The 12002-nt window shown below is 40.3% G+C and overlaps 1 protein-coding gene across 1 annotated transcript in view; it reads left to right on the forward strand.

The window, feature by feature from the left end:
- Window positions 1-12002, forward strand: part of SHC4 (SHC adaptor protein 4) — a 134267-nt gene that overhangs the window by 95346 nt on the left and 26919 nt on the right. Inside the window, exons 6-7 of the mRNA XM_055538021.1 lie at window positions 1020-1071; window positions 10500-10623. Coding sequence (XP_055393996.1) covers window positions 1020-1071; window positions 10500-10623 — 176 coding nt within the window. The remainder of the gene's footprint in view (window positions 1-1019; window positions 1072-10499; window positions 10624-12002) is intronic.

Raw genomic sequence — 12002 nt, forward strand, 5'->3', positions numbered from 1 at the left:
CCTCTAGAGAGTCATACTTCTAATCTGCAAATGGCATTGTGTGTATTTTTTTCTGAGAACTGAGATAACAAAAAGCATCTTTAATTATTAAAATCTTATCATTCATCAGCATACTGTTTTCAATAAAAGTCAAAATTACCAAGTAGCTTTTTGTTTGTTTTTACAAAGCCAGCAACACATCTCTCTTTTTTAAACATAAGTTGAAATGGTGCAGTTATATCTTCTTTTTGTGTCTTTATTTTTATACAATCATTAAAGGTAAATTTCATTTACAGTTATTATAAAATATTGGCTGTATTCCCTATGTTATACAATACATCCTTAAGCCTATTTAAACCCTAGAATTTGTACCTCCTCCCCCCCTCCCCTACGTTGTCTCCTGCTCTGGTTACCACTAGTTTGAAGTGCATCTTTTGGAATTCCTTAGGATTTTTGTGGGTTCTCTATTTCAAAAATGATCTCTTCTTTCTATATATTGATCAAATAAATGCCTTTTATTTTTACTATATTATTCCTTAAGTTGTGCTGCATAAAAGCAAGCTAACCACCACAAAACCATGTCTCTTTAATCAGCTTATTCTCTGATCTACATGGTATCTGTTTGAACAACTGGGAAATCATGCTGTAACATCCTAGTTTATGACATAAACTTTGTGATTACATAACCCCTGGTATTTCAACTTTCAACACAGGAGAGCAATAGTCCCTAACCATTTTAAAAGAATATTTGTCCTTACACAGTCCCTGCCTACATTCTCTTTTATTCTTAGTGATATTGTCTGCCTCTACATTTTTAATCTTCAGATTCTCTCCCCAAGGGGCAGAGAAAGTAGACTCTACAATTGCTAAGTATATATTATGTATTTGGTTATGTTTCCTCCTTGGATGCTGTCCTTTGTTCTTTAAACAGAAACCTTAGTATCAGTCTTTGCCTGAATATCATACCCTAAATGTACTCTTTTATTTTTCACTAGTACAATCCGTTCATTTTAAATGCAATCATTTTCCCTTTTTTATAGGATACTACAGACTATGTTGCCTACGTAGCTAAAGATCCAGTTAATCAACGAGGTATGGAAAGCAACTTCTAGATTTTCCTAAGGGTTGGTATATACCAACTTTTGAAAGTAACAAGCAATTATTTTCAATATGTAAAGTGATGAGTATCGCTAGAGTGTATTGGGAGTCTAGAAATATTATGTAAATATGTGTTTGAAATAAATAGCCCTGCCAGCAGAGCAAAGGAGAAAAAATTATAGGTGGGATTTAAATCCCTTCAACCAAAAGTCTTATCATCTATTTGTATAAACAAAAGGGAAGCTGTTTCAGTAAGGATAGATGGGCTGGCTGCCACATCCCCAGTGGACAAATGTATTGCACACAAGACCCAAATCAGTGAGGTCATGGGCCTGTAGTTGCCTTGGCAGGTGTGTGCACGTGTGTGTTTATAGGTGTTAAGCCTGTGCCTTGCTGTTCAAGAGCCTGGCATGCCACTCTGAGTGTCTGGCTTTTTCTCATCTTTTAGATCTCAGTTTTAATGTCTCTTCTTTAAAAAGACCTCCTTTGACTGATAGCATCTACCATCTCCAGTAGTTTATGCCACTCTGCTGGGTTATAATACTTTGTTTCTCTTTCTACTGACACTTACCCTACATTTTTATTATTTTAGTTACTCACTTGTTTGTGTGTTTAGTGTATGTCCTTTCTACTAAAAGCTACTGGAGGGCAGGAACTTGTTTCTCTTACTGTTTCCCAAGCACTCATCACAATGCCTTGCAGGTGGTGATGATCAGTAACTATTTTTGTTGAATGACAGAGTGAATGGAAGAGTGAGTTGATGAGTTGTCTCATCCCAGAATTTAGTAAGATTGCCTAAGAAACTCACCTGCCAGCCACATTTTGTGTCCAGGGCCTGAAGTTAGGCCATTGGGCCTCTGTAGACAGACATGCTAAGTGTTGCTTCTTATCCCTGACTCTGGGATATTCAGACTCATTTTAGGGACGAGTGTTAGGTTGCCTCCCCTCCTAGAGCCTATTAGTTGAGCAGTACCCTTTATCACCTCAGGGTGGAGTTTGCCCCCAAACATTCATTAAGTATGTATGGAGTGGAATTTGGAAATTCAAAGAGCTATAAAAACATGAGGCAAAAATGCACGTGCTGTACTGGGGAGCAAGCTGGTGGCTCAGTGGTAAAGAATCTGCCTGCCAAAGCAAGAAATGCAGGTTCAATCCCTGGGAAGATGGCTTGGAGAAGGAAATGGCAATCTACTCCCAATACTTCAGTATTCTTGCCTGGGAAATCCCATGGACAGAGGTTGGCAGGCTACAGTCCATGGAGTCACAAAAGAGTTGGACACGACTTAGCAACTAAACAACAACAAATACTGGGGAGCAGATGAATAAAACACACTTAATAGGGTACAGATTGTGTATGAAGGGGGAAAAAGTCAAAAAAGGACATCTAGACGGCAGATAGGAGAGAGCTAATAAGTAGAGACAATCTTATAAGCAGATGGGTGGAGAAAGCAGTTTACAAAGCAGAGATTTAGGAAGGTTCATTTGGCAGCAGGGTGCAGTGGATGGATTTAGGGAGGTGGCAGGTCCATTTGGAAACTATCATGATTGTCAAAAATGAAATTGTGAGGACCACCTGCTGGCACAGTACCCAGCACAGTGTAGATGCTCAGTAAATGTGGCCCAAGAGAGCATGGCTCGATGAAATCGGAACGGGTTATAAATACTGTGCAATACTCCTTTAAAATAGACTCTAAACTACATAATAAAGAATGGATATTGCTCAAAGAGTAGATGGGAGAGACAGGAACTAGTGAAGGAAGGAGAGTAGGAATGGAACATAACAAAGGATACCAGAAGAGCAACCTCTTTTAATCAAGCCTGAGCTTCCCTGAAGTTGTTGTTGTTTAGTCACTAAGTTGTGTCCAGTTCTTTGTGACCCCATGGATTTAGCTCACTAGGCTCCTCTGTCCATGGGATTTCCCAGGCAAGACTACTGGAGTGGACTGTCATTCCTTTCCCCAGGGGATCTTCCCAACCCAGGGATTGAACCTGCGTCTCCTGCATTGGCAGGCAGATTCTTTACCACTGAACCACCACTGAAGTCCTCTCTAAAGAATGGAAGTAGGCTATTTTGGGGAAGGTCTCTGAACAACAAATCCCTTTCTTTCCACCTGAAAAGGACAGGGTGAAAGGAAGAACAAATAGATCAGGAACTCTAGATATTTAGTAACTTTGCCATCAGTCGCTGAATCTCAGGCATGTCCTTGCTCTTCAGCAGAAGGAGTTCAAAGATTATACTTGTTCCTGAGGGTAATGGCCTATCAGGATCCACATGCTTGCTGATCTCCTCGCTTGCTTAAGTGAAATAAAGCAGAATACGATGCAACTCATTCACTTTGAAATCTGGTGCCTGAGTAGTTCATCGGAGCCGAGCTGCTAGAAGGAATTCAGGGGGATCCTGGCTCGAGGATTCTGCAAAGGCTTTTATGAGAACTGTTGACTGAGCTCATGGATGGATTTCAGAGTATGAAGAGAATGGACTCAGAAACTCTTCATATAGAGGTTTCAGTGTTTTCTTTCTTTAGTACCAGCCCAGGTATAAGAAATAAGAAAGATGATGGAGTCAGACAGGCTGGACAGGAATCATAATTCTTCATCACACTGTAGTCCTCAGCCAAGTTGTTTCACATCCTAAACTTCAGTTTCTTTCTTTATTTTTTACGTAAAAAAATTATTTTTAATTGGGGGAAAATAGCTTTACAATGTTGTGTTGGTTTGTGCTGTGCAACAGCCCATCAGCCATAATTATACATACATTACCTCCCTCTTGAACCTTCCTCCCCTCCCCTCAGCCTGCCCCCCTAGGTAGTAATAACATCTACTTGCTAATGTTGTTGAGAGGAGTAACAGATAATACTGAGAAAGCACCATTTCCTTTCCTGTCTTCTCATCTTTCTGTCTTCTTCAGGAAACAGGTCTGTCTGGGCTAGATGACTTAGAAACATAATGTGATTTTCTTGGGCAAAACAGCATCTCCTCATCACGTTCTGCTCCTTTTCTTGTCCCCGGCCCCTTCTCTTGTGTACCTTCTCTGCGAGAAGCCATTCTGTTTTCAGCATCCCCACTGTTTGCACACCCCTCAAGTGTTAAATCCTTTCCCCTCACCTGTGCCTCTGGACTTTAATTTCTGCACAGAGGTACTGACACAGCTCTTGAGTCCACAAATAATTATTAATCACATACTAATACACCAGAGGCTGAGGTAATCATTGTAGAAGACAAATAATGACTGCCCACCATGGGCTCATCATCATGGGGGAGAGAAACAGAGCCTGTTCAATTGCAGAAGAGGGGAGCATGGGAACAGTGCCTGGAGCCTGCCAGGTGCTCAGGTAGGCTTTGTGCAGTAAGTGTATAAAGGCACAAGTGGAATGAGGGCTTAGGGCTGTAGGTTTGGGTGGTAGGTAAAGGTGGGTTGCCAAGAAAGCTAAGAGTAGAAGTAGAGGAGCCATGGCTGAAAGGGAAGAAACAGACTGTCAAGGCTTAGAATGCCAACCAAAAGGTTACTAGGGGCTGTTGAAGATTTTGAGCTTTATAAAGAATTATTCTGGTTTCTGCCATTCTACTAAAATTATAAAATGCTAACTTTTCTGGCCTTTGCCTCTGTAGAGGTGATATTGAGGGCAGGAAAGTGGTCTGGAATTGTGGAGTTCAGTTTGGAGGACATCTCACTGGTCCTGGGCAGGGCTGATGATGCTCTAAACTACATGGGCAGGAGAAGGGACAGTCTGGAAAAAATTGTGAAGTAATAGTTCTTGGGAGCTATTTAGATAAGAGCATTGATAAAGAATTAGAAATCAGGTGATCTTGAGGACTTAATGAGATATTGTATTCAATGCATGTATCTCAATGCCTGGCTCATTATAAGTATGCAATAAATGATTGCCATTATTATTATTATTGTTCTGAGTGATTTGAAGTGGCTTGCCAGTAAAAAAACAGGCATTTTTACAAATAGGAAAAACAATCCAATGGAGAAAGAAGAACAAAAACAAAGTTATTGTTTATTTTGTGCTCACCACATGCTAGGCATTGTCAGGAATACTTTCTGCATGGTCTCCTTTCATCCTCACAACAGTCCTAAGAAATAGATATTAATGTTACTGCTTTTTTAAAGAAGCAAGCTCTGAGATTGAAAAGGTAGTTTTACTAAACTCACCCAGCCAGTAAGCACCTGGACCAACTTCAGGTCTGGAGCACACACAAAGAAGATTACCAGGCACCAAGAAACATAAAAGAAAAACAAAAAACTTACTAGCAAGCAAAGAAATACAAATTATAAATAGATATCATATTTGTCTTTTATAAAAAGGTAAAATGTGATTTGGAGTTGTAGTGTCTCCTGAACATGTCTGGTAGGAGGGTAGATCCACGTGTTTCAGAAAGCATACTGAAAACTTAAATCAAAACTTTAAAAAATGTAAACACTTTTTAAAAACTCTATTTCTGGCTGTGCTAGATCTTTGTTGCTGCATGCAGGCTCTTCTCTAGTTGCCGCGAGCTGGGGCTGCTGTTCGTTGGGGTGTGCAGGCTGCTCCTTGTGGAGGCATCTCGTTGCAGAGCACGGGCTCCAGCGTGCTCGGACTTCAGCATTTGCAGCATGTGCCCTCAGTAGTCGTGGCTCCCTGGCTCTAGAGTACAGGCTCAGTGGTTGTGGTGTACAGGCTTAGTTGCTCCGCAGCTTGTGGGATCTTTCCCGATCAGGGATCGAACCGGTGTCTCCTGCATTGGAAGGCAGATTCTTTACTACTGAGCCATCAGTGAAGCCTGTGTAAACAGTTTTGAATCAGCAATTTCACTTCTAAGGAAATGAGACATGCACAAAGATTAAGCGATAAAGATCACTGGTGGCTCAGCACTAAAGAATCCGCCTGCAGTGCAGGAGATGCAGGAGATGTGAGTTCAATCTCTGTGTCCAGAAGATCCCCTGGAAGAAGGCATAGTAACCCTCCAGTATTCTTGCCTGTGGAATCTCATGGACAGAGGAGTCTGGGGGGCTGCAGTCCATGGGGGCACAAAGAGTCTGATAGCAAATTATTTAAATGAATCCATAGGCTGTTCTACCATGCAGCAATTAATGTTATTAGGTAAGAGTGTTTTGAGTTTACCTAGTGACCAATACAGGTTACCCCTGTAATTGCTGTAAATGAAGAATCGCTTCACTTCTTACTTTAAATATGTGCAGTGCGGGACAGGTTGAATATTTTCTCTGAATCTAGTCTGTGAAGAGGTCCCGGTTTACCTGGACTACCTGGATATAGGCATGTCGTGGTCCTGACTCTATATAAAGAAAGCAAAAAACAAAACAAAAATACAAAAAGAACCCTGTAAAACCAATTTAAATGAACCCCAATTATGTATATTTATGTTTATGGCTCTAAAATATATGTGCTACTGTCCTGGTGACATTGATAAACTGTGGTCTGACAGCTGGCTAGTTGCTTCAGACTGTTTTCTTCCTAAGGGCTGGTAGACTCTATGCTTCAGTCCCATAGCACCATCTGGTGGGTGATCTGAGAAGCTGCACTTTTGAATTTCTGCTGCTGCTGCTGCTAAGGCGCTTCCGTCGTGTCCGACTCTGCGCGACCCCATAGATGGCAGCCAACCAGGCTCCCCCGTCCCTGGGGTTCTCCAGGCAAGAACAGTGGAGTGGGTTGCCATTTCCTTCTCCAATACATGAAAGTGAAAAGTGAAAGTGAAGTCGCCCAGTCGTGTCCGACTCTTCGCGATCCCATGCAGCCCACCAGCCTCCTCTGCCCATGGGATTTTCCAGGCAAGAGTACTGGAGTGGGATGCCATTGCCTTATGAACAACAAAAGCAAAACTGGTCTATTTAAGCATAAAGCATTAAAGAAGGGTCTGTTATTCTCTAAGAATTGTTCTAGCCTCTTGTCCATGACTATCCAGTTAGGAAACCAAATGAAAAAGAAGACTATGAATCCAAGATTCTTTTACATCCTACTTAATAGAGTACCTGATACTCAAGAATAGAATTGTAGGTCTGTTCACAGACAGATTATTCTTTTCACTTCACAATGAAAAAAACCCAAGTCTGTGTTTAATTCAGACATGGAGGTCAAAGCTCAGGCCCCTTGCATCACTGGAAAGTCAAATTGTTTTGGGGAGAATTGGGATTTTCTATATGCTTGTTTTTCTTCCTTCTCATTAGCTAAAGATTGAGAAATTCTTGACCAAGCTGGTGCTTATCTGAGTTTTTGGAGATGGGTCCAGCAATGTGAATTGGGCATATCTGTATGTGATTCAAAACCCATTCCTGTCTAGGTCATGACCAACCTAAAAAAGAACAAAGAGCATTTTCACAGAGCAGCATATAAGTGGCAACAAAAGCACCATCAAAATGTGTGTGCTCCCGAAAGTGGTGAGGCTGCACCGAGAACTTGCACAGGGTCAGGCATCGTGTCCAGCTGTTCCTTGCCTGGAGATAGGCACCACTGTTTTTTCTTCTCTTTCTGTTTAATCTTTAAAAAGTAATAGGACAGTAACACTGTTATCCAAAGGAGAGTAAAAATTCGTGTTGGTAAGCATCAGCCCAGGAAAAGGACCAAAGCCTCAAGTATCAGAATCAGAAAAGTTGAGAGAAATAAAACATTTTGGTAGTACATGAGAAGCGGTAGAGGACGGTTGGTGGGTTTGGGTCATTCATTCATTCCTGTATGCCCACATGCCTTGCCATGTTCCTCGGAGAGTTTAAAGTACTATAATCGAGGGAGGACAGGATTTCTGTAAAGCAGGAAGGGACTTCAGAGATCATGCAATGCCCTGTCTTGGCAGGTGAGGACCTGGGTGTAGCATACCTTATTCACATAGACCGTGGTATAATTAGCCTGCATCTTATCACAGAGTTCTTTCAGCCACTGTCATTTTCTCATCCCTCTCATGGGAGATAAACTTTGGTTTTTCTTATTTATCTATTTATTGACGGTTGAATTTCACACCTCTCCCACTATCTTTTTCCATCTTTATCTCAAGACATCTTGTTTATCCTAAGAGAAAGTAAAATTACATAAATTTTTTCCATTTTGATTTTTTTAAATATTTGTTTTTAATTGTTGATGATTGCTTTACAATATTGGTTTTATTTCTGGCCTGGACTTCATTTTTAATTGGACCAGGAATTTATGAGATGAAAAAAATAATTCAAGTGAGTTACCTTTTTTTTACCACAGTGCAACACAGCTATTTTTGGGCTCAACCAAAGGACCCATGTCCAAGGGCACTTTATAGGTTTAAGGGTGTGAAACCTAACCAGGAAGGAGGAGACCATTTCCACAAATGAGCCAAGCGGTCATTTGTACCACTCAGTGGTCATGACACCTTCCCCGTGATAGGGGTTCACTGCCAGTCTCACTTCATAGAACTGAAGATGGTTTCTCACAGCAGTTATGGGTGTGATTCGGAGAAATCAATATTAATTCACTCAATACATACTTTTAAAACAGCTGCAGTGCATTAGTCACTTGTGTGACGCTAGTGTAGAGAAAAAAAGGGGGCAATATACAATGGCAGTCTGAAAACAGACCAAACATTTTCCTTTGGTAAGAAGGCTATTAATTTATAGACATTGTTAATCGGGTTTTCAAAGCTGTAATTAGCTCCTAAGTCTATTTCAAGATCCAGGTTGCTTCTTGAAAGGGGCAACCTTACAAGAAGTGATCAATAACCCTTTTGGAGATTTGCGATCTTAGCATTGTTTGATTTAGTAATACCATCCCTTGCCTACACACACATAAACGTCCCTTCCAGAAGTTCAGAGACATAAATTCCTTAAGTAAATGTCCAGCTAATTCTGAAATGAGAATTGTCTGATATTCCTTGAGATGATTATCAACATAAAGCTAGGAAACCACTGTAGGTTCTACCATAACCTACTGATATAGGCTCTGCAAATCCAGTTAGGCGTGAATGAATTTTGTGAAAGTGTTAGTTGCTCAGTTGTGTCTGACTCTTTGTGACCCCATGGACTGTAGCCTGCTAGGCTTCTCTGTCCATGGGATTCTCCAGGCAAGAATACTGGAGTGGGTTGCCATTTCCTTCTCCAGGGGATCTTCCTGACCCAGGGATTGAACCTGGGTCTCCTGCATTACAGGCTGATTCTTTACCATCTGAGGCACCAGGGCTTGTATTTTACTTTAAATAAATATAAAATCCTTCTCAGGACTACTCAGAGCCTAAAAACATGCTTTCATCACAATAGGTATCCTCCTTTCCTCAGGTATGTATCCCTTTTAGTAAAATGTTCCAGTATTGTTCCCACAGTCCTGTTTCACAACTTTCTTTTTATTTAATCTAATTCCCTAGGTACCTACTTAAGCCATTTCTGTTCTCAGAAAATAGCTGACAGTTTTTACAACATTCTTGTATACATTGAACAATTATCAAGCTTTCCCCTCATTCCTCAATTCTTCAGGCTATACAGACCAATGTATTTTTGAAAATCTTCTCATGAAACTTATTACCGTATCTTGTCATCTTTATGGTTTTAAGCCATCCTTAAAACTGAACTGAAAACTGAAAACTGAACTGAAATTCAGTTCAGTTGTATATTAAGGCCCTGAGCACAATACTATACTCTCATCAAGGCAACCGACATTCCATGTTATGGGGAGATTAATTTATGGTCCCCTGAACACAAGCTTTGGTTTTTACTTAGCAGTAGCAGATTTGCTAATTCGCCTGTGATGTTCTGTCAGCTGCCCCCTCCACAATTTAATTCTTTAATTTGCTGGTGATAGCTAGCCCGTTCTAGTAACAGCTTTTTAGAGAAAGTATCTATAAAAATTTTAATATCCTTTGATAATATCAGTCTTCATGAAATCTTGATTTGCTGCTTATTGGAGATAGTTCTTTAGTAGGATTTCAAAGACAGGGATTACCACACCATCACTGATTTCGAGTAGCAATGACAGGGCAAAGGGATGGCTAGAGGAAAGGGTAGTCTAAAGCCCCTGTCTTCACCAGCCGCTCACCCCCCATTTGTGAGGGGTGCATTTAGAAAGCTATTTTGTTTCCAGTCATCCATAGAGTACCACGCAAAGACAAGGCAGCAGACCTCGTCTTGTCAGGTTGTTGCCCTAAAATCATCTTTTGTATTGAATTCTAGAGCTAACACAGAACATGAATCACATTATTAGTCAAGATCAGTCTGCTTTTATTAAAGTGTGAGCCCCAAATACCTGCCTTAAGACTGGAATTTATAAGTGTTTTGAAGTATTTCATTGTAAAATGCAAGTGTTTCTTCTCTTTGGTGCATATAAAATATGAGGTATGTGATTTCAGAGCTGCAGAAAACTTGGAAACCTACTTCCTTTTATTTACCAGTTCATGTTCTGGAAGTATCTCAACTTTATAAAATCTTCTCTCACTGAAAATTTATTGTAATTTTTTGGTATGTCCTCTTGCAGCCTGCCACATACTGGAATGCCGCAACGGAATGGCCCAGGACGTCATAAGTACCATAGGACAGGCTTTCGAACTCCGCTTTAAACAGTATTTGAAAAATCCTTCTTTGAATACCTCTTGTGAAAGGTCAGCCAGGAATTCTATGATTATTTGACTTAACCATACTTTGTTTTGTTTTAAAATTAATATGGCATTTAAAATGGACTAGTGAAATTAGTAATTTCTTATTTACCAATAGATACAGTTTCCTTACAAACTAATAGTGACATTTTTACTCTTCTTCCTTTCTTATTTGTCTAGGTATTTCCTCTTGCTTTGTAATAGAATTAGAGGAAACACTAAAAGTGAGAAGGGGTTGACCCTGTTTCTCTGATGTTATACAGAGCTCTGAATTAATTAGGTAGTGTCATAAAATGAGCAAGAAGAAATTTCTCAGGTTTGTTTCAACCCCAGATCCCTTGCATATCAGTTAAACGAATTAAGAAAGAACAAAATCCTAAGAATCAAATGTGTGTAGCAGGAACTCCTGTTTGCTGGTGTGTAGTGCAGATAGCTCAGCTCCAGCCAGACCAAGGGGTAGAGCATGACGTGACCCAGGGCTCAGGTTGCCCTTTCTGCAGCACAGAAAGTCCGCAGTGAAAGCTGAACCCTTTCAGGCCTGTCAGACTCCACCACGTGTGGAATGCATTGAGGTCCCTGGCTTGCAGAATTCATTCCCAAGAAATAAAATTCTTGGACACTTGTAAATGCATTTCTGGAACCCCCGCCCCCCAATTTATCATTTTGTGTATCAACAAACACCAGACTTGGAGATCTCCTCTCAGAGGTGGTTTAGCACGGCAAAGAAGAGGGGCTACCAGCAGGCTTGATGTTGACTTTTTTTCTAGGGTGGCTCTTGCATTTTAGTGCTGTCTTTTCATTGACATGTAATGAACCCAACAAAGCTGTGGGTTGTCAGTGGAGTCGACTCAGTCCAAATGGACTTGATTTATTTTTTTCTCATAAGAAACTTTGACTAATTCCAGTTTGGAAGAAAAATCTGTTTTCTTGTGTGTGTGTGTGTGTGTTTTTTTTTTTGCTCTATTTCTTAAAAACAATGCATGTTTACATGAATCTACCCGCTTGCCACATATGGTTCTAATATTTCTTTATGAATCACATATACTCCAGATTTGTGCAGACAAGATAGCTGGCCATAGCTCTTTTATTTTATTTTTTTTCTCATCTTGGTTTATAGTAAACTTGGTTTATAGCCAGGCCCTCTGCTCAGTATCTAAATTTTCTTTGAGCAAAAGTATTTCCGAAATGCTACAGTGAAAGTGGGCTGAAGAATTCAAGGAAAACTTTGTATTTTTATTCGATTGACAAAAACAACTTACATTCAGGAAGTTAGTGTATATAAATGTATATGTACATATTTTATCACTGAGAGGAGACGTGAAAACATCACCCATGGCACTTTTTGTTGGCTTACCCCACTTTGATTGTCTACAGAAAGCTAAACA

Source organism: Bubalus kerabau, chromosome 10 (assembly GCF_029407905.1).
Source record: "Bubalus kerabau isolate K-KA32 ecotype Philippines breed swamp buffalo chromosome 10, PCC_UOA_SB_1v2, whole genome shotgun sequence".
In the NCBI taxonomy this organism is placed as follows: Eukaryota; Metazoa; Chordata; class Mammalia; order Artiodactyla; family Bovidae; genus Bubalus; species Bubalus kerabau.